The sequence below is a fragment of the Terrapene carolina genome, unplaced genomic scaffold (genome assembly GCF_002925995.2).
Source record: "Terrapene carolina triunguis isolate 2854851 unplaced genomic scaffold, T_m_triunguis-2.0 Scaffold833, whole genome shotgun sequence".
Lineage (NCBI taxonomy): Eukaryota > Metazoa > Chordata > Testudines > Emydidae > Terrapene > Terrapene triunguis.
The window spans coordinates 4,084,670-4,108,293 of record NW_020665184.1 but is presented as its reverse complement, the minus strand read 5'-3'; the positions used below and the strand labels follow the sequence as shown (position 1 = coordinate 4,108,293).

Sequence of the window (23,624 nt, the reverse complement as noted above, 5' to 3'; positions counted from 1 at the left end):
TGTTATGAACTTTTACATACTTTTTACAGTTGAGTTCTCACTTTGGCTAAATTTGTAGGCTCAATTATTTCAACAGTGCATATATATTATTTAAAAAATTCCAAAACAAAATTCCACTGCACACACTTTTCCCCCCAGGGGGAGAGGAAGAGAGAACAAACATGTGACAGATGTTAGAATCATAGAATATCAGGGTTGGAAGGGACCTCAGGAGGTCATCTAGTCCAACCCCCTGCTCAAAGCAGGACCAATTCCCAACTTAATCACGTCACTTAATCCATTACCAAATGTACTCATACTATGAAGCTTAATCAATACCATGAATAACTCTATACCATCTTGCCTCATATTTAATGCCAGACAGGAAATGTGACAGACATAGGCTGCTGGTTAAAGAGTGGTCTTTATTTCCTGGCCCCCATCTTGTGGCAGGAGAGAGGGTTGCAAGAAGTAAACTCATCATGTGGTCAAGGTCAGTAGCAGCTGACAACAGTGGCTAATGTTACATTTTCTCTTTAAAAATATACAGCACAAATGCAATATCCAAAACCAACCACCACCACTCACTAGTGCAACCAATTCAAACTGGAAAACAGGTGTTTTGAACAAGAAGTAAGGCATAAATTTCAGTTTCCTACAAATGGACCATGTGGAATTGTACAAAACCTGTACTGAAGAGAATGAATAACTAGGTTAGTACTGTCTTAAAAGACCATGGTTTCAATAAGACCAAATTTCAAAGTGCAAGATGTGAACTGAATGCGGTTAGTAAAGTAATTCCAACCTAAAATCCTGTGATAGGTTTGATTCTTATCAATCAGAGCAGCTTCAGTACATGGAAAATCTTTAGTATCATTTGATCAGCAGTTAAGAGTTATCTCAATGGGGGTGGATGCACAAGAAATTGTGTTTATGAAATACAGAAACATGAATACATTTGTTTCCTTTTTGAAAACCACAAAATTATAAAGTGACAGTTTTGTAAACACCACACTTTGAATGTTAATAGGTTTATTCAAATAACTACACCAGATTACATACTTTACATCACTATCTAATGATATTAGTACTTAACTGTAAACACCTGTTGGTGTAAGATACATAGGCTTTTATGGATTAAATGAGAAGCCATATATTGTAATAAAAGTTTAAAAACTTAAAAAGTATGACAGCATGGTGGGGATTAGAAAAAGACAACACTAGATAGAGTTCCCTTCTCTTAGCAAATTACAGGTCAGCATGAGGCATGAACATTATTAAAAATTCACTAAAAGGTTTTTACATATCTGAAGTTTTAAATTAGTAGCTTTTATTTTGGGGTGAAGTTTTACACATAAAACAGATATTACCTCTGTTACGCAACCATTCCAATGAACTTCAGGTTCTGTGGGTCAGTCCAGCTTAGCAAACACGTAATAAACGGATTAAATAGGTATCCTTGAGCCTTATTACACAATGGGCCCAATCCTGCTCATTGAACTCCATAAATTGTTCATTTCAACAGCAGCGGGGTTGGGCACCACTTCACTGTCTTCCCCTACTATAACTGCCTTGAAAGAAACAAGTACAAAGAAGCTAGATACAGCGGAGCAGATTTTTTGTTTTGAGTTTATGCTTGGCAATGCATAATGTGGGGCCCCAATTCTCCACCTGAGCATGGCTGTAACGAAGCACACTCCAGCTACTCCTCTTCCATTCCTGATAACCTCCATCCTCCCTGCTGCACTGGGGGCTCCAAGGAGGGTGACAGGATCTGACTGTGTCAGCTCTGTACTCGCAGGAAGCCCCAAGTTAGCGGAATGGGGCTAGGCTTCACTCTCTTTGCACTGTCTGAGTCACAAAGGGAGTGGAACAGGACAGAAACTGTATAAGTGTATGCTGTTGTTTGAAGAAACTGAGAAGGTTTTATTAGTGATGTCTTCGTAGCTGCAGAATTTCTTTTCGCTCTCTCTGAAACACTGTTCCAGGACATCAATACCATGAGATAACCACAGAATACTATATTGTGTACACACCCTGACTTGAAGGCCCCTTACAAACACCTTCAGTATTATCACTTACTAATAGAATGAAAAGCCACACCGGGACGAAGGGCAGAAAGGTGAGAATTAAGAGCATGAGGGTATTAAGATACACTATATGATATGCATAAATAGTACATGCCTTACATAAATGTTCACAAAGGAGCAGTTCATTCCTTTCCAATCCCTCAGCTTTTGCTCAGTTTTCTGCTCTGAGAAGCCAGACCAATTCCAGTTCTTTCAGTTCACATTCGTAAGGCCTTGAGACTGAAAATCTCTGCATCTCCCACTAAGTCTTGGTCAGTGCTGCTGAACCGCCTGTGATAACCTGCAACTGGCAGCCCCTTCATAGCCTCAGTTGCCTTGGCACTCTCCATTATTTGCTAATATAGGGATATGAAGCATTCATCATTGTATCAGGAAAGTTGAATGTGTGTATTAAGCTTTGTCGTCTCTCTGCTCCATGATGGTCAATGTCAGTTGGATCTTGTTCCTTGTACTTCTATTTCAGAGGTTCAGTTTGTTGACAACCACTTCCCTGATCTCTGTTGTCTTCGAGATCCATTTCCAGCAGATCTGTTTGGAAGATTTCCATTTCGATAGCTATGGATAGACACTCTAGAAAAACAGTCTTGTCTATCTCATTGAAGTCTGCCTCTGTCATCTCCTCCTTGTTCATTTCCTGTTGGGACTGCAACGTCTGGCAGGTTACTTGATTAGATTCTTCTTGGTGCCCAGGGACAGGACCCTCATGCTCATCTTCGTATCTCAGGCTTCCAGTGAGTAAAAAGGGAGCAGACTTACCTTCAGCCAGTCCACCTGCATGCCTATGCCCCTTGAATTCCTCCTGAACATTGTGCCCTAGCTCCAGCTGACAGATCTTTCTTTCCAGACCCTCCGCAGGAACCAACTTTTGGACATGTAATTCTGTGATCATTTCATCACTACGTTCCTGAAGTCGGTGTGTCCAAGTGGCATCCCTCATTTCTTTCACAGAAAATGGACAGTGAGAGATCATTTGCCCATTGCAAGCTTCCCCCACCCTGAATTTGCCTTCACCCACTGATATTGTTTGCATTTCCCAACTACTCCGGTTTTCTCCTAACTTGTCTCCATCCCACTCAATTGATGCCACATGATTTGTTGCTGATCTTTGTAATTTTCCCTCTGATAAACCTCCATTGTCCCTATATGTATCTCTGTCCAAACCCATAACCTGTAATGAATTGGTATTAGGCCAACAGTTAGCCTGAAAGTTGTCAGAATTTGTACTGTCTGGGGTTGGACTCTGGTTCTTGGACATGCTTGTACTTGCAAAAAAAGTGTAGTTACAAGATTCCTCGCAGGGACCTTCTTGATCCTGCAATAACTCTCTGTATTTTTGGTTATTTTTACCACTCTGTCCTGCTCCTTTAATCCAAGCTGGATTTAACTCTAATTCTCCATCCTGCCCTTGACCTCCTTGCTCAAACACCGCCCTCCCCCATTCCTCTTGTATCTTCTCTACAGCAGCTTTGTCTACAGAATGTTCATTTATGATGTTCTGTGGCTCTTGTAGATCTTTGCTCCTTGCAAAAGGGTTCCATGACTTGTCATTACATTTGTTTTTATTTGGGTCTCCTGTGCACATATTGTTTTCAGCCTCAGACACAACTACAGTCTTCTCTGCAACATGTCCTGCAGGTTCAGTAATGCAGCTGCTTCGCATGTCTGGTTCCAAGGCCTTCTTGTGTCTCCAATTCCTACCATCAGGCAACACCCTCAAAGATTTTTCTGCTTCTTTATGGCAATGGGAAGTTACTGGGCAGATCTGCCCTTTGTCTGTGGGAGGATTTGCAGCCCCAGCTGAGCTTCCTTCATATTTCCATGCTTTCTTGTCTGAAGTGGTCTCACTGACTTGACAGGAGATGAGGTTCACGGTGTCTGATGTGGCATTACCACCCAAGGCTCCTGTCCTTATTTCAGAGTGTTCCTGGACTCTGTCCTGCTGCAGCAAGTTGTCCACGCTATCCAGAACACAGGAGAAGCTGTCACTGTAAAGATTATGTCTGTTTTGACTTGAAGCCTCTTTCAAGGCTGAAACAAAGAACAACAGAAAGTGAGAGAAAGAAATACCAAATCTTGCTTTGCTATCTATCCCTGCTCCCTCCCTACTGCATGTGTCTGTATAGTCACGCTCCCTGTGCAGCACACACCCATACATAAATATTCCATCTGTCCTGTGTCATAGTTCTTATGAGCCCTTCTTGACATTTTTCTTTCCACGGGGGAAGCCAGGTTATCCCCAGTTCTAGTGTGGTAGCCAGGAGCAAGTCCCTGTGACTGCCCTGGAGGCTTTGAAAGCTCTGTCACATGCTCCATCTGGCTTATCCCCAACCAAAAACATATTTGAAGAGTTAAAAATGGCCTTTGGGGCTGGTTTGATCAGAGGAGCCAATGCAAGCAGATGGGCAGGATGCCTGGCTTTAAAATGACCACATTAGCCATTTATCCTGAGCATAAAAACTCTTTTGTTTTTAACACTTGAAAAGCAACTACTAACATGCAGTCCTGCAATGACATCACGGCTGTAAAATGGGATTTTATTTCCACCACACTAGCCAGTGGGAAATGTTTGGGCTACAATCAGAGCGGGAAGAGAAAGAGAAGGCGGAGTCTGGCAGAAGTAAGATATTTCAACATAGGAATACTAGAATTTACCACAAACAACATATGGAAAGTCGTTTGAACAGGAAAGCATAAAGATGCCTATAGATGTGTGAGACCATACGAGCATTCCCATGCCAGAAGGCAACTGGCTCCCTGGTATCTAGCAGTGAGTTTCAGCTGGCCTCACCAGCTCAGGTTTACTCCAACTCTTTATTGTTATAATCTGTATCTAAAAGGTGTCATGTTATATGTCATTGGAAAACCAATAACACTCTGATCACTAATATTCTTACATGATGTTTGTAAGGTCAACCCACAAAAGATTATTCAGCTGTGCTGGAATTATGACTAAAATGTGTTTAAATCAGGCATGTCAGGGAGAGATGAAAAACAGTTTTTCCCCCAGACAGAGGAATGCAGTTCCACTTGTTTGAATGTATCTCCCATGTAAATTGAGCAAAGTGTGATCAATGAAAAGCACATTTGCATGCCAGGCAAACAAAACCATCAGAAGAGCAAGTTGGGGGGAAATGATCACTTAATTTCAACAGGGTCTGAAGACGACACCCCCAGGAAGACTTTCTGCCTCATGAAGCAGGGTCAATGAACTTTGAGAGAGACTTTTCAAAGGTTTACTGCACTACACAGAGAGGTGAAAATTGCTCCAAAGTTATTCTTCACCTGAGAAGACAAGGAAAACCAGCACCTTGGAGACTGTGGGGATCGTGACTAAGAACTAGTCAGCTGTTGCAGGAAAAGGAAGACTGTCGAGGAAATTACCTTGAACAAAGACCGTAGCTTATTAAGATAGGTCTTAGCCATTAGAAAGTGTAGTTTTACTTGTGTTTGTTTGCAACTGTTTTCTGTCTTTATCCCCGATACTTGAACACTTTTAAAACCTCTCTCTTTTTGATTGAATAAACTTATTTTACTCTTTACCAGCCCAACCCAGTGCTTTGGCTGAACTGAAGTGATTGTTAACTCAAGTCAAGATAACCAGCTGTTGTTTCTGTCTCTTTAAAAGAGTCCTGAGTGTTCCATGAGGGGGCTGGACATTGCAGGGATACAGTTTGGGGAAAATTCAGAATGGGGGGCAGGGTGTTGGGGTCACTCTGCAAACACTAAATGGCTGGTGCAAGCAGGGTGTGGCCTACATGCTTGTAAGGCTGGCTGTTGGTGTCAGAGCTGAGACACAGCAACCCAGCATTTAAGGCACCCAAATTTCCAAGGCAGGTGGTGACAACCCATTATTGGTCTGGACTGAACCCCAAAACATCACAAAATGCTTTAATAAAAACCCCAACAGCAGTCAACAGAGGGGAAGTTACAGGCCTGGCAACTGTAAACATTTTTGGTCAGGATAATCTGTCCTCTCTTTAGCAGGGGATAAGGACCTAACAGTGCTGACTTTGGCCTGTTTTAGGATGGAACCCAGTTTCTACTCACCTTTGGTGACTGCCTGCTGCAAAACAGCCAGAACCATTTCTTCATAAATATTTTCAACATTGATGATGCCACTGAAGTCAGCAAACACGTAATTTTCATACTTGGGCAGCTCCTACCAAAGGAGGTAGAAGAGAGGGAAATTAGCCAGCATCAGTTACAGATGCACCTCACACACAGATAGGCAGGGCCAGCCTTGGATTACAGAGCACCTGAAGTGAGCCAAAATATGGTGTTCTGCCCTCACCTCGGAATAAACAGTCACCTGAAATTCCAATGGCAGCCTGTAGCTTCTGGCACCTGAACTGCCTGTTCAACCTTTAATGCTGGTCCTGCACAACGTTGTGTGTGTGTTTACAGGTTCAGAAGGAAAGTGGAGCCTCATGGTTAAAACAGCCAGAATGGAAAGTGTTCACTGGAATTAGTTCAAACTCCCCAGAAGTCTGGGGGAAAGTTAACCAAGTTTCGGATCAAGCTTCCCAGACTCCTGATCACTAGAGACAAAGTTTAAATCTCTTCAGGACATAGTGCCCTCTACCACCAATAGCCCACTGACATGCACCAGGACTACCTTCAAAGGGAGTCAAACTTAACCATTGTCCTGGTACAAGGTACTGAGTTAGGGTGGTAGCAGTGCAGAAAAATGATAAAATGGAAGGGGAAATTTTGGGGAAAAATTTACATGGCAGTAAGAGTCATGATGTGAAATAGAAGTAGATTCATGGTCCTCTGGAGGGAGTTTATTGGCTGCCTGGTGAGAGTGGCCTGCATTTTGGTGGCACTGAAGAACCTGTAATATTGCTAAAGTCCTCTCCTCTCTTTGGAGTCACAGTCCAGGCCTGCCACTCTGGAAAGCTATAACAAAAGGTCAGACTAAACGATCTAATGATCCCTTCTGGTCTTAAATTCTATGAAAGACACGGAGGGGAAGGAGATTCTCCTATCAGCCCACTGAAGTTCACTGGGCTAGCAAAGCTTTTCTGAAGAATAAAATGGAATAGTTTGATGAGATAAAAATCAGCTTGTATGAGCACCATCAGTTCATATATGGGGTTTGGGTCCCTTCACCTTCATTCAAAATCAGGCCTCACCAGTTTACATCTGGGCTCCAGATTCTTCAGCAGAAAGGGAAGAAAGATCTGAACCAGCCACTCTTGTGCAAACTGCTTCCTGGTGGAACTGCTGTCATAGTCAAATTTCTGAAAACCAACCACAACCAAATTGAAAAAGGAATCAGCGCAACAGTCAGGAAACTTCCCCACAACAACTTCTGCATCTATCCACCTAGAGCAGCTCAAGGACTGGGACATGTGAGGAACACAGTGTCCAAGGCAGCACAGAGAGCAGAAAAGCCAACGAGTGCAGAGAGAATATGATCCAACGAAATAGGACTTTACACAAACAGAAGGTAAGAACATCACACACCTTACCTTCAGCACACGAGTTTTGATCTTTTCCAGAGTCTGTGTGATTTGGCTGTGGTTAGTTGCCAAGCTCAGATGTTGCTCTGAAAGCTGTTGGAATGTATGGACTGAATTCTGCATTAGCTACAAAAGAAAAAATCATCAGATGAGTAGGGGGAGCCAGCACATTCAGAGACCATAGTCAGGACTCAGTTCCACATCTTCAGCAGCCACCCTCTGGATAATGCTGCCTGCTTTCTCTCTAAGATTGGTTAAATAATCCCTTCATACCCTGCTGATGCCCAAGGGAAAAAGCAGACCCCACACAAAATAAAGGTAAAAATAGATCAGCTCAGAGCTGAACACGCAGGGAATGAATGCACTACCCCTTCCCTTCACCTCCACTAAGAGGCTGACTCACCCCAGTCTGTTCTCTCAAAGTATCACCACTTACCTGCTGCATGAGGTTTTGGGCTCGGAGGACTAAACTTGCCACACCGTGAAAGCCAAATTTCTCCTTCAGTCCTTGCAGACTGTCTTTGTAGAGATTAGCCTTCTCGTAACATGGCTCCATGAATCCAGGTTTCCAGGGCATTTCCCCAAGTGTGAGAACCTGCATCAGACCAGTAGTCAGCTAGTTAAGGTCTGTACAGTGCCTAGAGGCAGTGAAAGCCTATGTAAATGCTAAGAATTAATATTATATGGGAAAGGATCTGAGATAAAGCCATTATCCATGCCCAAGCAATGTAAAACTGAAAAGAAGGCATCTCTTTGCAGAAGGACATTGACTACTGGTCTCTGGAGCCATGTTTGTCCCACAAAACCTGTTTATGGGTGATCCATGAACTGGCAGTGGAATACCCGAGCAGACTCAGACAAGTTCAGATGCCATATTCTTGTCTAACAAAGTTGCCTCTCTTTATCAAGCTGCCTGTGTGGTGTAGTCAGATTCAAAACAGCATGTGGCACTGACCTGAATCAACTGCACTGTGCCGTTACAACAGCAGCTAGGTGAAAGTTACAAGAGCTCACCATCCGCACAGTTCAGGGCATAATCTCCTCTCTAGCTGGGGGTCAGGGAAACTTTTCCTCCCATTGTACAGTTCTGCACAATTTAGATACATCACTGTGATGAGGAGATTACAAGTATTCTACATTGGTTACTGTTGGAGGCAGGATACTGGAGCTGGTGGATCACTGGTGTTCTGGGGTCTATGGGATAGATGGAATTAAGTGGCCATCCACAATACTGAAAGTAGACGTGTAATGTGGTCTCCAGGGGAATAAGACAAAATGGTCCCTCTATCATATCATCTACACCACTACCTCGATATAACGCGACCCGATATAACACAGTAAAGCAGTGCTCCGGGGGGTGCGGAGCTGCGCACTCCGGTGGATCAAAGCAAGTTCAATATAACACGGTTTCACCTATAACGCGGTAAGATTTTTTGGCTCCCGAGGACAGCGTTATATCGAGGTAGAGGTGTATATCTTACCTCTTCCTGGAAGATGGTGGTAGGCAAACTCTGCACATGTCTGATCATCTCATCAATTCTGTCTGCGAAGAGCGAACGCACCACGTCAAATCCTAAACTGATGGGGTGTATGAGCTCCTCCATCACACAGTCCAGGTCAGGCTCTACTCCTTGGCGACAGCAGGATTCCACTGGGTTCTGGATCACCGCTGCCAAGATGGAAACCCTTCAATTAGCCTGACAGAGTCACAGCGGAACTCAGGTTGCCCTGGATTAATTAGGCTCAAGAAGAAGACTGCAGGGTCTTGGAATGTGAAATACTCATCCATCCACCTATCCTTTATTTCTGATGTACCCATTCCCGCAGTTTCTATGAATCTAGGGTATCCATCACAATAGCATCTAATCATAAATACAGTAATCAAGATTCACATAGCATTGTCTAAAACAGTAAGCCATAATGAACTCATTCCCAATCCAACCTTTCCAGTGGCAGATAATGCTGCACACGCTACTTAGAATTTCAAATACAATTGAGAGAGTTAGAATTCTAAAGCAAAGTAAATCCTGTGGATTAACAGAAGAGAACCAAACACCCCATCCCTTCACCCCCTTTCCTCTCACCTTGGAGTTTTATAGATATCTGATCCTTTAAAATCAGCATCTGATCCAGATCAGGGCGAATCTTCTTTTCCAATTGAATGTGGAGTTTCTCATTCTCCCTTTGAAAATCCAGAAATTCGCTGGAGACCTGGCTGAGGACCAATGTATAAACCTCCTCTAGGAACTGACCACCCACAGCAAGGACCAGATCAGCAAAAGGGGAGGAGAAAACGGGGGAAAAGTAAGAGGCATCATACAGGCCATGTGCAGAGATCAGGAGAAGTTTCTGGTGGTGCTGCTGGGTGCACAGTCCTTGTCAGGTCACTCTGCTTGCAGCGGATTAGCGCACTGTCTTCTACCTATATTACATCTGTAAACATGGGGCTCTAATTGACTCATGCAGAGCCATCTGACCCAACTCAAAGGCCAGTCCAATCACTCCTGGGGCATCATTTACTTGGTAGCTACATGTAGCTATAGATAGCAGGATGCTCTTCACTCCCCACAAATACCCCATTTAAATTTTGCACAACACACTACATCAAAGGCAGCAGTTTCACAGGAAACATGAAAGGCAGAGGCTGTAGGTTGGATTTTGAGAGCAGTAGCTAATGGAGTTGTTCTTTGCTCTGCGGCAGACAAATAAACACAAAGTACAAACTCCTAATGTGCTCTCCGCAACCAGAGTCTAAAAAGTTAGCTGAGTGTCACTCGTTAGATCCTGAAACATCACTGTTTGGGTTTCAGATGTAAGCATTGCTCTGTGGACTTACTTGGCACCAGGTCTGTTTCTTCCTGCTTTCTGACCCTTTGAGATTTGGGGGGACCTGAGACTGCAGCACTGGAAGCAAATCCTCCATCAGCACATTACTGAGAATCTAAACCCAAAGAAAAAGACCATCTTCACCAAGTTACCAGCACAGAGCATGCATTAAATACTCCAGCTTTGGAATACTCAGCACTTTACAAACCTCAGGCTCTGTTCCCAGGAGGAGATCCCCTGCTCCGTAACTACCTTTCTCTTGCCTGTAAAATCGCACAGCTTCCAGGAAAGCCTCTACTTCAAAGGAGTCCTGTCTCTGTAAAACTGAATCGGAAATACCAGTTAGTCCCAGCAACATTTAGCTGAGGTTAATCAGAAAAGTCCAATCCACTCTTAGCACACTCAAATCTGGCTACATGTAACTAAGATTGCTGGTTACAAGCAGTGCTTACTTAAATGCTATGGCAATAAGTACTATATAAAACGTGTGATAGAGACTAACATTACACTAACAACAAAGAAGGGGGAAGAACCTCTGGAAATTTCTGTGGATCTGAGTGCACCAGCCTCTCCCTTTAAAGAAATGAAAGCCTAACTGCCTGAACTTGCTTAAATTAAAAATCATAAATTCAATCCAGGGAAGAATGAAAAATGTAGGAAATTTTCACACTCCTTGGACTTTCATCAGTATCACATGCGTATCTGATTCAGAAACCCAAGAGTCTACAGTGGTCCTCGGGATTTCACTGGGCCCTCAATTCACAGGTGATGCCTCACTGAATGGACTCCACACAATTTTAGGAAAGGATCCTCATGTCAGTAGCGAACTCCTGCTGTCAGCCCCATTTGCAGATGTTGCCTCAGGTCTAGTAATGCAGGCACTTCCAGGTGTTACCTGTGCTGCAATATCGGATCCCATCTCGAAGGACGGATTTCCAGGTGTGCTGGGATTTTGCAGAGTTTGTGCAGAAACAGAAGGACTTTCGGAACGGATGATAAAGGAACAGCAGAAACTCTTCTGGAGGCCCATTTAAGGGGTCTTGGTCTCGGTGGGTGTAGTCAACTTGAAAAGAAAAGCACAGAACATGCTTGCACCAATGAGTTAGAATTGACTGTTTCTAGAAATACTGTGTAATGTCTCCACAGCTCTTAATGATCCTAATGTCTCTCACTCACAGCTGCCATTTTACTGCTGACAGACACCTGAGCACCAGCAACTTCTAAGACGTCAAAGGAAACTACATGTGATCAGTACCTACTAAGATTCGGCCCATAATTTGAGAAATCTGTATGCACTGACTCAGGCTGGAGACTTGCACAGTCACTTTAAGGCATGTTCATTTTTCTAGTTAGTATTTAGTAGAAAATATTGTGCCAAAATTATACACTAAGGATTTTTTCTATTCTGCCGTTAACAAAATCTGTTCTGTTCTGAAAGTGATTATTGAAGTCTCACTTCCTTTCTTCAGCAGACAGGAAAGATTCCTGCTTCATTAGAAATTTTTAATGTGTATTGTATGAAATAAAAAGATCAGCATTTTACATATTGTTACAAATAGTTGGAACTTTTAGGGTACATTGCCATTTTCTTTTCAGAGCTGGCAAGTAGCACTGAGAAATGGAACAGAGCAGCTGTCTCAAACGAGTCCAGGGATTGGCAACATCTCTCTGCATCTGCTTCTAATTTCATGTCACTTCACTATGAAACCTGGGTTCTTCATCTGGCTGAATAAAGCCCTGTAACCCACCAACAGTACTAAATGTACTCCTTCAAAGAGAGAAAAAGGAGGGATAGAATAGCATGGCAAAAAGGAAACAGGTTTAAACAGCACGAGGTACTGAAAACCTTGTGTTTGAGAGACATCAGTATGTTCAGTTTATTTTGTGGTCTCTAGCTTTGAACAGTACAGCAGCCCCATGAGCAATGGGGTTTCTGCGTATGTATAAACAATATTCTTCTTTCTATATGTTAGACTTTGCCATCCTTACAACAAAAAAGAGAAAGTCCAGAATTCAGAAATGGAGCCCTTTCTATTTAGAGCTGGTGTTGCTGAAGAGTTCTTGAAGTTGCTGTTCTGTATAATGCTGTGAGGGACCAGTAAGACTCTGTTCCCTTCTGGGTCGCAGCACATTTCTCAAACAGGGCACATCACAGACTTACCTACTAATCCTTGGCAGAGACAGTCAATCAGCCTGTTGTATTCGCTCAGTGAGGTCACCAGCAAGTATCCGGACAGGGTGGTGGATCCTCTGGGCTTATATCCTTTCCCCTGGGCCTGGAAAAGAAATCCAAACAGAACTATTTTAATGAGGGCTCAAGGGCAAAACTCCTCACACACACCTTGCTGCTAGTATTTAGGGTCTGAGTGACTGACAGCAAATCTCTCTCTCTAAACTTCACACATTGACAGCATACAGCCACCTCTGGAGGTGGAATTCAGTAGCTGTTTAATAAACACCACACATTCATTTTGGAGAGGAAATGAAGGAGGAGAATGTAACCCTATAAGCCAGAAGGAGGAATTTTAGCGGGGGGCAGAACATAACTTTCCAGAACAGTGGGACAAACTGTCCCTTGAGAAGGAGAACCCATGTTCAGATGTCTGGGTGTACATGTGTCTGCAGGAAACACATCTGAATGGGGTAACAGTTTGTAAGATCCATATACATTTTACAGCCCATAAAGTGGGGATAAAAGCAGCTGAAGCAGCACATTTACCTCTTTACTATCAAACCACTCCAGGGTACAGTTTCCCAGCAAAATGAAATAACTCTTCTTCCACTTGCAGGTGTCCCCATTATACTGCATCAGGAATCCCTCATGCAGAAGAGCGTCAGGTGGCTTCTGGAGCTGGGAATGGATAAGAGAGGACAGGAAAGAAGTCCCAGTGAAAGTGCAGATGCAATTATAAACTCTTTGTGACAGAGACCATGTCATCTGCATCTATGCAGTGCTTAGCACAAGGGGACCCTGACTGGGGCCTGTGGCTGCTACCACAATATAAATAATGAGACAACTGAATGAGGACATCTAGCGGACACTGAAAGCAAATAAAACACCTACAACAACGCACCCCGTAATTACAGTAACAGTAGCTCTGAAGAGGACTTACAAGGTCTTTCAGTCTAACCAGAGGAGAGGTCACAGTTTATGAGCTCCATCTACGTATATAAAATTATAAAACTATATGTAGTATGGAATTGCAGTGTTATAGCTGTGTTCATCCCAGGATTATAAGAGACACGTGCAGAGGTGTTAACAGCCCACTTCACCATGAATGGTCTCTTGCAACATGTGTTAACTCCTTATGCTTAACAATCTGTTCCACCTTGTATTTATCTGTGATGCTCTGAGTACCTTTCCCAGACCTGAAGAAGAGCTCTGTGTAAGCTTGAAAGCTTCTCTTTTTCACCAGAAGAAGTAGGTCTAGTAAAATATATTATCTCACCCACCTTGTTTCTTTAGTATGGAATGAAAGATAGCATGAGCAAGTAACAGTGAGTGGCAATTTTTAAACCTTTCTAGTAGCAGCAGGGCAGCGGTGAAGATTAGAACTTGGGAGTTGCCACCTCCTATTCCCAGGCTTGGGCCACCAGGGTGTGTATCCTCACGCTTGATTCATTCAGCAACACACACAATTATGTGTCAGAAATTAATAGCACTGGAGCCCTAAAGAACCTCAAGATGCTAGAGAGAATGAGGGAGGAAGGCAAAGTTGTCTTCAGATCAGGGAGAAGGCAACAGCTCAGGGGTTTGTGGGAAAAAGAAATCTCTGAGAACACTAGCAACAGCCATACATTGCCCTCTCTCCAAGCTCACAGCTCCGACAGGAGTCAGCAGGGATCAGTGAGAGAGGGAGAAAGAGGGGGTGGTGTGCAGGAAGAGAAGATCTTTTGAATTATCTGAAACTTTAGTCCCTCAAAAGTGAACTGAGCCATGCCACCACTGGCCTCCGACATGCAGAAACTGCATGCACGCGCGCGCACACACCCCCCACACACACTACTGCTATCTGCATTTTAAAATATATCCCTAAAGACCTATTTCCAGGATATGAGAAGCCAAAGAAGCCCCTATTGTTAAGTCAGCAATCCACACCCTAGCAAATAATTACATGAGATTGCTAGAGCCTAGGAAGAAGCAGTTGTAGTTTCGACATTACAGCAGTTGCTAAGAGAACGTTTGTTTCTGGGGGAATGGAGCCATGAAAAGGACACTGGTGCACGTGGGATCAGGTGTTTGTAGTAGGGGCAGTGTGTCATGTACAGGAGGTGTGATACTTACTTTGCTCTGCAGCAGCTGTAGAGCAGGTTTGCCTTGTGGGTCCAGCTCCTTTGAGACCCATCTCAGAAAGGTGGTTGCAAGTTGCCTCTGATAATAGGGCATGAAATTCTTCACTGTGGCATCGGTTCGACCTGGGGAATGAGAACAGAGATGACCCTGGTGTTTCAGTGCTCTCCCAAGGGAGGTGATGCAGGCTTCTGTGTCTAATTAGCATTGTTCCCTCAACCAATAGCTTGTGAATTACCAGTGTGGGCCCCCAAGGATGAGGCCAACAAGTTCAGATCAGATCCAAACCTCTCCAAAGATCATGAGCACCCCTATGTGGAAGTTCTAATCTGGGCTATCTCTAAACATATTCCATACTCATAGGATCACTGTAAGGCTACCACCAGATTCTAACAGCAACTAAGGCTCATCAGAGGAGGAATCAGAATAAACAACATGCAGACAGACAATGCTGGGGAACTCTTTGACTTTAAAAGTGCCTAGGAGGTGCACGCTATGGGCCTTTATGTCCCTCTCTTCGCTGATGAGTACAGTGTGCCTACCAAACATAAGGAGGAGCATGTTCAGCTGGCATGGGGGAAGGAGATTTGTCACTGCAGTGACCTCTGCAGCTGAGCAAGGAGCAGCAGCACTGATAGGTTCTGACAAGAAAGTCCATCTAACCTTCTTTGACCAAGGAACATTGACATGATGCAGGGTGTGCAGACGTGGGGCAGGAATCTACTTCCATTGAGGAATGGGGGGAGCACCACAACAGAAGAGCCAGACTTGAGATATAAGATTTACTATAGCATCTCTGGGGTTATTACATTTATATTATGGTAGCACCCAAGAACCCCAGTCAAGATTGGGACCCCATGGTGGTAGCTGTTGTACAAATATAGAAAGGAGATGCTCCCTGCCCTGGCCTGACAGTAAGTTTCTTTTGGAAGAGTCTTGCCACTGCCCCACCAGTATCTAGTATGGGAAGAACCCGAAGGTTCTTTCCACCTACAGTCACGGATCATAATATAATTGCCAGACATTTTAGCTTCACACTGCCCTACGAGGTAGCTTAGTGTGATTTTGCAGTGGGGAAACTGAAGCAGAGAAATATGAAGAAACCTTCCCATGGTCAACCACAGCCTGGAGAACCTAGGTACCCCCACTGCCAGTTCCCTATTCGAACCACTAGATCACACTCTTGAACTGCTGTACTTCTACACTCCGGGAAGCAGAAGCCAACCAAAGCAGCCTGTGAAAATGGCAAACAGTGAAGCATTAGGAAGATGGCTCTGAATGTCAGAGGGTCTGATGCAATTAAAAGATAAAAGATTCCTATGTGCCATTGCTTCTCCAAACAGATTCTCTCCATAGTCTAGAAGGGGAGATTAAAACAAGACAGCAAATTCACTAATAACTGAGGAGCTGTTGAAAGGTCATGCCTGCATTCTATTGTGACCTCAGGCAAAGCTGACAATGCTGCCACAGTATGAATTTCTGAAGATTTCCTGTGATACATTCCCCAGCCCACCCCCTTTAGCCTGGAGACTCATGAAGAGGCAGAGAGAAAAATGTGGCTCAAACAGTGAGTGGGGAAAAAAGAATGACAAAAGTATAAAAACAAGACATTTCCCAACTCTCTCTCTCTCTCTCTCTCTCTCTCACACACACACACACACACACACACGACCATTTATATAGGAGGGGGACAAGAGAAAGGCACTCAGAGGCCATTCTCACTGTCAAACTAATTGTGTGTGTTTACCTGCATATTCTAATGCCTTTGAACTGTTGGCGGATTTACTATGGAAAAGAAAAGTAATCGAACCCTAAATTAGATTTTGTGTTTCACAGCCCAAATGTGAGCTCAGTGAGCACTCAGCCAGCATTAGTAGCTTTCCAAAAATTCAGAACAAGTTGTGGGATGTGCTCATACTGACCGCTGGGAAAGTCTGCCAGCTTCTGGGAGGAAGACGATGTATGCTACTGCACTACCCTCTTTATGGAGTCCTGGATTAAATTTGATGGTACCAATAAAGCTGCTTAAATGGACCTGAGGGTGGAATTTCCAGTAAAGCCAATGATTGCAGTGGACATTTCAAGTTCCTTTTGCCACAGCTACTCCGCCAAAGCAACACAAACAGCTTTAGCTGGAGTAACCACATCTGTGACCCAGCACAGCTGACAACCAATGAACCTCCTTTTCCATCACCATGCACCATATGTATTGTCATCTGCACCCCTGCAAAGTGACTACAGACTGCTACCAAATCAGAATAGCAGCATTTTACAACTACTTTGCATAGGTGTAAATGACAACACAAGGTACCAGGCAGGGGACAATCGGGTCCAACAGATGCAGGTCAGTTAAACAGACCTCCGCCCCACCCTCAACCTCAAATGCAAAAATATGAAAAGTGAGCACCTGAAATCAGAAGGGAAGAGCTTCAGACCACTGTACTGAGGCCAGCAAAATGGGCCTCAGGAAGGTGCTCTGAGTAGTGCAAATAGTGCAACCACTTCCAAGGACGTATGAGACTGATAAGTCAAAACCTTGGGGGACTGTCTTATTTCTTATCAGACCAAATCATTACAGCAAATTGCACAGAAAAATTGAAGCTGAGATTGAGTCCTCACTCACTCCAACACTTTATGGGAGGCCTCCTCATTTTTTAAAATTTCCTGTGGGCTCATTCACCCTGCCCAGGGAGATGATGATGCAACAGCAGAAATCTCACCAGAGGTTAGAAGGACATATCTCTGAGAGCTCACTAACAAAGGGACACATTGATAAATTGGAGAGGGTTCAGAGAAGAGCCATGATAATTGTGACGTATACTCCATAAGGCTTCATGGGAATATGCTTATGAATGTATATATGATATAACTGGAATATGTTTTATGCTACATATGCCATGTAACATATCTACGCAAAGGTTATGATCTACTGAATATATTCATCCTATTTGTATGCATGTGTCATTGTTGTATTCGAAGTTATGAATATTGGCTGTGTACCTGCTTGATTTCTAAGTAGCCTTAGTAAAGCATTTGGTCAGCTTCTTGAGAAAGGAATGTGCAAATTAAGTGCCCAATCCAGAAACACTTAAAGGACAATGAATCTTGGAAGGCTCCAATCCACTTAAGAAGTCTACTTTAGGACGTTCAGGGTAGCATGTAAACAATGGCTGCTGCCTGTAAAAACTGAGTCATGCATGGATATATGACTTGCCCATGTGACTCCAAAACTCCATCTTGGAGCTGGACTTTGCATAGGAGAGAGGAGGGGGTCTCCACCCACAAGAGAAAGTCTATTTAAACCCCTGGGAGATCCCTCCATTTTGGTCTTCAGTTGGCTCAAGAGATAGCCTCTCCACCCCAAGGATACCTGAAAGAAACTGGAACAAAGGACAGTAACCACAGGGAGTGTGAGTGATAGCTGGATCCAGACTAGAAGGAGACTAGTCTGTAAAAGGAAGCTTACTGGAACTTCTGTGAGGGTGAGATTTTATTTGTATTCAGTTTTATTACTGTATTAGGCATAGACTTGCGTGTTTTATTTTATTTTGCTTGGTAATTCACTTTGTTCTGTCTGCTACTACTTGGAACCACTTAAATCCTACTTTCTGTACTTAATAAAATCACTTTTTACTTATTAATTAATCCAGAGTATGCATTAATACCTGAGTTTTATACAGGGTAAAACGGATTTATTTGGGGTTCGGACCCCATTGGAAGTTGAGCATCTGAGTGTTAAAGACAGGAACACTTCTCAAGTTGCTTTCAGTTAAGTCTGCAGCTTTGGGGCACATGGTTCAGACCCTGGGTCTGTGTTGACGCAGACTGGCGCGTCTGGCTCAGCAAGACAGGGTGCTGGAGCCCCAAGCTGGCAGGGAAAGCAAGGGCAGTAGTAGTCTTGGCACATCAGTTGGCAGTTCCCAAGGGGGTTTCTGTGATCCAACCCATCACAATAATGATTAAAGGATTAGAAAAAAATGCATTACAGTGACAGACTCAAAGAAAACAATCTATTTAGCTTAATGAAGAGATTAAGGGGTGACTTGATTACAGTCTATAAGTATGAGTATGGGGAACAAATATTTAATAATGAGCTCTTCAGTCTACCAGAGAAAAGTCTAACCTGATCCAATGGCTGGAAGTTGAAGCTAGACAAATTCCGGCTGGCAATAAAGCATAAAACTTTAACAGTGAGAGGAATTAACCATTGGAACAATTTACCAAGGGTCGTAGTAGATTCTCCACACTGACAATTTGTAAATCAAGATCTGCTCAAAGAATTATTTTGGGGAAGTTCTATGGCCTGTTTTATAGGGGGTCAGATGATTATCACAATAGCCTTAGAATCTATACATCTATGAATGTGCTAGTGTTTAGTGAAACCATAATAAATACCTAAGGATAGTCATGTCTCTCTTATAAGCCTCTCTCACCTGACCCAGAAACCCTGTACATGCATTGGCAGCAGTGCCGAATGATCTAGATAGAGATTATGAACTAGTCTCGTCTCCCTGGCCAAGAGTTCAGCAATGCCTGCTGATGTGCTGTGACGAACTGGGACTGTTCTTAATGTGGTCTTTGAATGCTGAATGGGGAGTGTTGGCCTGGGAAGGTTGCAGGGGAGTTTTGCTGGGACTGTCTGCATTGGGGATGGGAGACTTTCCTCGAGGGATGATACCTGAGCATGTAACATGAGAACCCAGGAAGGGGGTTGGAGGCCAGGTGACACCTCTGCCCTGAAAACTGGACAAAGGGTGGGGGAGAAGCCGGGGGGAGGCTGAGTGAGACGGCTGGAGGGAGTTTCAGTTTGGAGCTGGCTGGGGAAATGGAGGGGAGCCCAGATGGTGCTCGGGCTTCCCAACGGGGCTGTGGTGTCCCTGGGGCCCAAAGATGGACCTAACTAAGGGGGTCCTGTTGTCTGTACCTGCAAGACCTGTCTTGGACTGTGTTTCTGTCATCTAAATAAACCTTCTGCTTTACTGGCAGGCTGAGAGTCATGGTGAATCGCAGGAAGCCGGGGGTGCAGGGCCTTGTCTCCCCCACACTCCGTGCAATCTGCAAACATACCCTATGTAACAAATACAGAAGTTAATTTAATTTGGGACCCAGGAGGATATTCAACCTGTTGTGGAGCAAAAGGCATCTCCTGTTCTTATTCCCTGCCTGCGCTGGGTGATTTTCCCATTTTACTTGTTTAACCTTGTAAGGTCCCTGGAAAATGGCTGTGAGCCATGCAGTAACCTACATTTTGTTTTCCCTGTGGCTCCACACAGTTTTTACCAGAATGATGGTGGCTATGGATAATATTTTGAAGTAAACCACGACTGGCTAATTTCAGAAGAAACTAGATAAAGGGTACTGGGGGACGCTGGGCACTGAACCTGCATTGAAGTTACTGGGAGTGGCAGGTGTTCAGCACCTCCCAGCAAACTGCCCAGCAAAACAAAAGCCACTGAGTACATCCAAGTGATTTTAAACAGAGACTGTAGCTCCTGCAGTGCCACTGGAAGTCAGTCAGTGAGAGGGCAAGCAAGGTATCCAGCCTATAGTCTATGCTAGCCAGGGTTGCTGGCCTGACAGAAAAAGAACAGGGCTCCATGACAGGTGAATTTAACCCAGCAACTTCAGCTGGTTAATCCACACTGCAACTCTGCTGTCAGACTTAGAGGTGACTATTGCCTAGATGGGAAAGGGATCCACTGAGGAAGACCGTGATCTCCATTAGTGAGGTGATGGAGGAATGATGTTTGGATGACAGAATCCTTTTAGAAAGAGGAGGCTACAGCCATGTCAGAGAAGGAACAACACCCCACAAGACAAACAACTTGGCTATAGCTGTCCCTGGTGTATCTAGGAAGGAGTTAATCAAATTGCATTAGGGGTATATTTTGCCCCTTGATGTTTGAGGAACATCCTGACATCTGGGTTCTTACATTAGATAAATAATCATTATGGTGAATACCATCCTAGTCACTTCCGATGACTTCTTTCTCTCTCTTGTTGTATCCTTCACTCACCCTCCACAAGCCAACGGAGGTTTTTAAAAATAACCTGAGAACTAACAGTAGTTTGGATTAGATACACAAAACCAAAGTTCTGTCCAGCCATGGTCACTAAAGGTCCTGTGTGCTGTTTGCATGAGCCCAGGTATTAACAATAGTGTCCTGGCCAAACTGCAGCTCAGACCATTACACCCTGTTTGCTCAAACTCACTCAGGTAGGATCACAGACATATAAAATGAGAAGAACAGATCCTCCAATACCTGCACCCTACAATCACCGGCCGTTATATGGGATACTCCCACCTGGTCCTAATAGATGCTCCTTTTCAATGCTCCAGAGGGAACCAAATAACCCAAAGGTCCCTGTCAGGTCTTCTCTTTCTGTCCTAAGTTAGTGTGTCTAGTTGTGCTGTTAAACTCTGATTCTCAGTTTCCCCATCTGTAAAATAATAAAAGTAATTACTAACTTACTACTAATACACCTCTACCCCAATATAACACGACCCAATATAACATGAATTCGGATATAACGCGGTAAAGCAGTGCTCGGGGGGGGGGGGGCTGCGCGCTCCGGCGGATCAAAGCAAGTTCGATATAACGTGGTTTAACCTATAACGCGGTAAGAATTTTTGGCTCCCGAGGACAGCGTTATATCAGGGTAGAGGTGTAATACCAACCTTCCAAGGGAGTTATACAAGCCTACCTTGCAGGGAGCTGAATGAATACTTAAAAAGCACTGTACGTTTAAAGCCAAGTATCATTACACTCTCACTTTGTTTCGCACATAGGTGCTTGTCCTGGCCCAGTGGTGAATGGATTCTTCTATATATAGTTTGTAAAACACTTTGGAGCTTGGAACACACCTGAAAGAGTCTCCAACACTACAGTAGAGAAATGGCCATGGACAGAATAGGGCTGCAGCACAATTCTTACACGATTAAAAATGTGGTTCCAGTTCCTGGCTACACTACAAGATGAAAGACTTTTCTGTCTTAGTTGTATTGTAACCAGATTCTCTGACATGGTAGTTTTGTAGTGTAGACAGGCCCTAAAAACAAAGATGAGTTGTCGCTCAGATTACGACTCAGCTATTTTCAGACAAATTTTGCCCTTGTGAGCAGAGGCAAACTGGACTGATACCAGGATGGGAACCTTAGTGATTCGGTATCAGATACTCACATATGGTGCCAGGTTGTGATGTACAGCTGGAGCAATGTAGACAGATGTGATAACTTTATTGGTGCCTCTGTGCTCATAAAAGGCTCATCAACTCTGCTGGCAAGCATGGATTCTCGGCACCATATATTATAGCTTGGCAAAAATGCGAGTACTGATATTTAACTGATGGCCAGGCTCCAATTTTTGAATTCCCACATGACACTAAGACTCACAAATTACGTTACAGAGGTTCACCTGACTGTCATATCATGTCAAGTTAGATTTAACCACTGTGTAGAACATTGTTGATCCATATTTCTTTCCAGCTTAATGTCGTGATCAAATAAGCAACAGTTCAAACATGGTGGGAGGATCTTTTAACTATCCCTCCCAACATGGTTGTAGGATTTGTGCATTTTCATTCCTGGTTTGTTTGTTTTTTTAAATGTGATTGCACTTCTGAAAACAGGTGGAAAAAGTCTTCTTTCCTTATTGTAGCAAATCTCTTTGCCATAAGCTTCCCTGCACAGAAGTCACAGTAAGTAGTAACCACTATATCTGAAAGATCTGTAACATAACTTGTTTGGGACATTTATGTTTCAACTTGCTGCTGTCCACTAGATGCACCTTGAACCCCCTTCTCCCGTCCTCTTTGTATAGCATTCCTGCCCCAGGGATGGATTTATGGTAATCTACCATATCCCAATAACCTGCAGACACATCCACCTCAGATTACATGTTTATACATTGAACTAATTGTATAGTTTTATTTTTAAAAGGAACCATCACTCTGGAAATGGTAATCAAAGCTTTTCCTTACCTCTCAGGTACCTGCGCTGTCTTCCGTCCAGTGGACTTGAATACCTTCCTCCCATCTTCCACTTTAGTATCTTGCCTGTTTCCAATGCTTCCAGTCAGAGTCCTGGGCAGAGAGGAGCTGCCTGGTAAAGTGATTTTTAGGCTCCAAGAGCAGCAGGGATTGTCTTTTTCTGTCACACTCGCCTTCAGATCATCAGCTCATAAATATTCAAATAATGTTTCTGTCTCAGAGCAGTCCCTGCACCCACACCCCTACACACAAACAGGCCTTAAAGGGGCAGCAGCACTCTGGTCCATGAACCCACACCCCGACACAGAAACAGGCCTCAAAATATCCCTAAACCTTTAATGTTAAAAGGGTTCCGGCTGTTTGGAGGTTCTATTTTTGTAAACCGTGTGGTGTCTTTTGTGTCTGTGCTTGATATAACCCACGCTCATACAGACTTCCTCCCTCTTGTAACAGAGTGGAACAAGCTCACAGAACATGGACATGATGGAACCTTGATTATACTGAAGAGTGAAAATCCCAGATTGATTCAATAAACAGCAAAGTGCAAATTGCAATTTCTGTCCTAGCAAATCCTCTGCTTACAGACCTGAATAAGAGCTCTGCATAAGCTTGAAAGCTTGTCTCTTTCACCATCAGAAATTGGTCCCAAAAAAAATAAAAAATAAAAAAAAATAACCTTGTCTCCACTTACTATGAAGTAATGCTGTGCAAAGGAAACAAAAAAGGATTTCTCTATCAAAGCCCTATTGCACCAGAATTTGGATTTCAGGTGCTGAAGAGTCAAGAGCTATAAACTAACAGGCTGTAATGAACTAATTTATCCACGGATGTCCTATGCCAGGGGCGGGCAAACTTTTTGGCCTGAGGGCCGCATCGGGTTTTGTAAATTGTATGGAGGGCTGGTTAAGGGATGGTGCTGTGCCCAGGCCCCCACCTCCTATCTGCCTGCCCCCCCTCACCCCCAGGACTCCTGCCCCATCCAAA

General features: G+C 43.7%; 1 protein-coding gene across 1 annotated transcript; it reads right to left on the bottom strand.

Annotated features, from left to right (window-relative positions):
* Positions 1-208: 208 nt before the first annotated feature.
* Positions 209-22,686, bottom strand: NIBAN3 (niban apoptosis regulator 3). The gene is given in 15 exon segments (XM_026660629.2): positions 209-3,922; positions 3,925-4,097; positions 6,117-6,228; positions 7,205-7,312; positions 7,544-7,660; positions 7,971-8,129; positions 9,016-9,203; positions 9,619-9,781; positions 10,371-10,475; positions 10,569-10,684; positions 11,256-11,423; positions 12,522-12,636; positions 13,080-13,211; positions 14,646-14,776; positions 22,632-22,686. Coding segments are annotated over 15 exon segments (1,887 nt in total). The 3' UTR covers positions 209-3,877.
* Between the last annotated feature and the right edge of the window lie 938 nt (positions 22,687-23,624).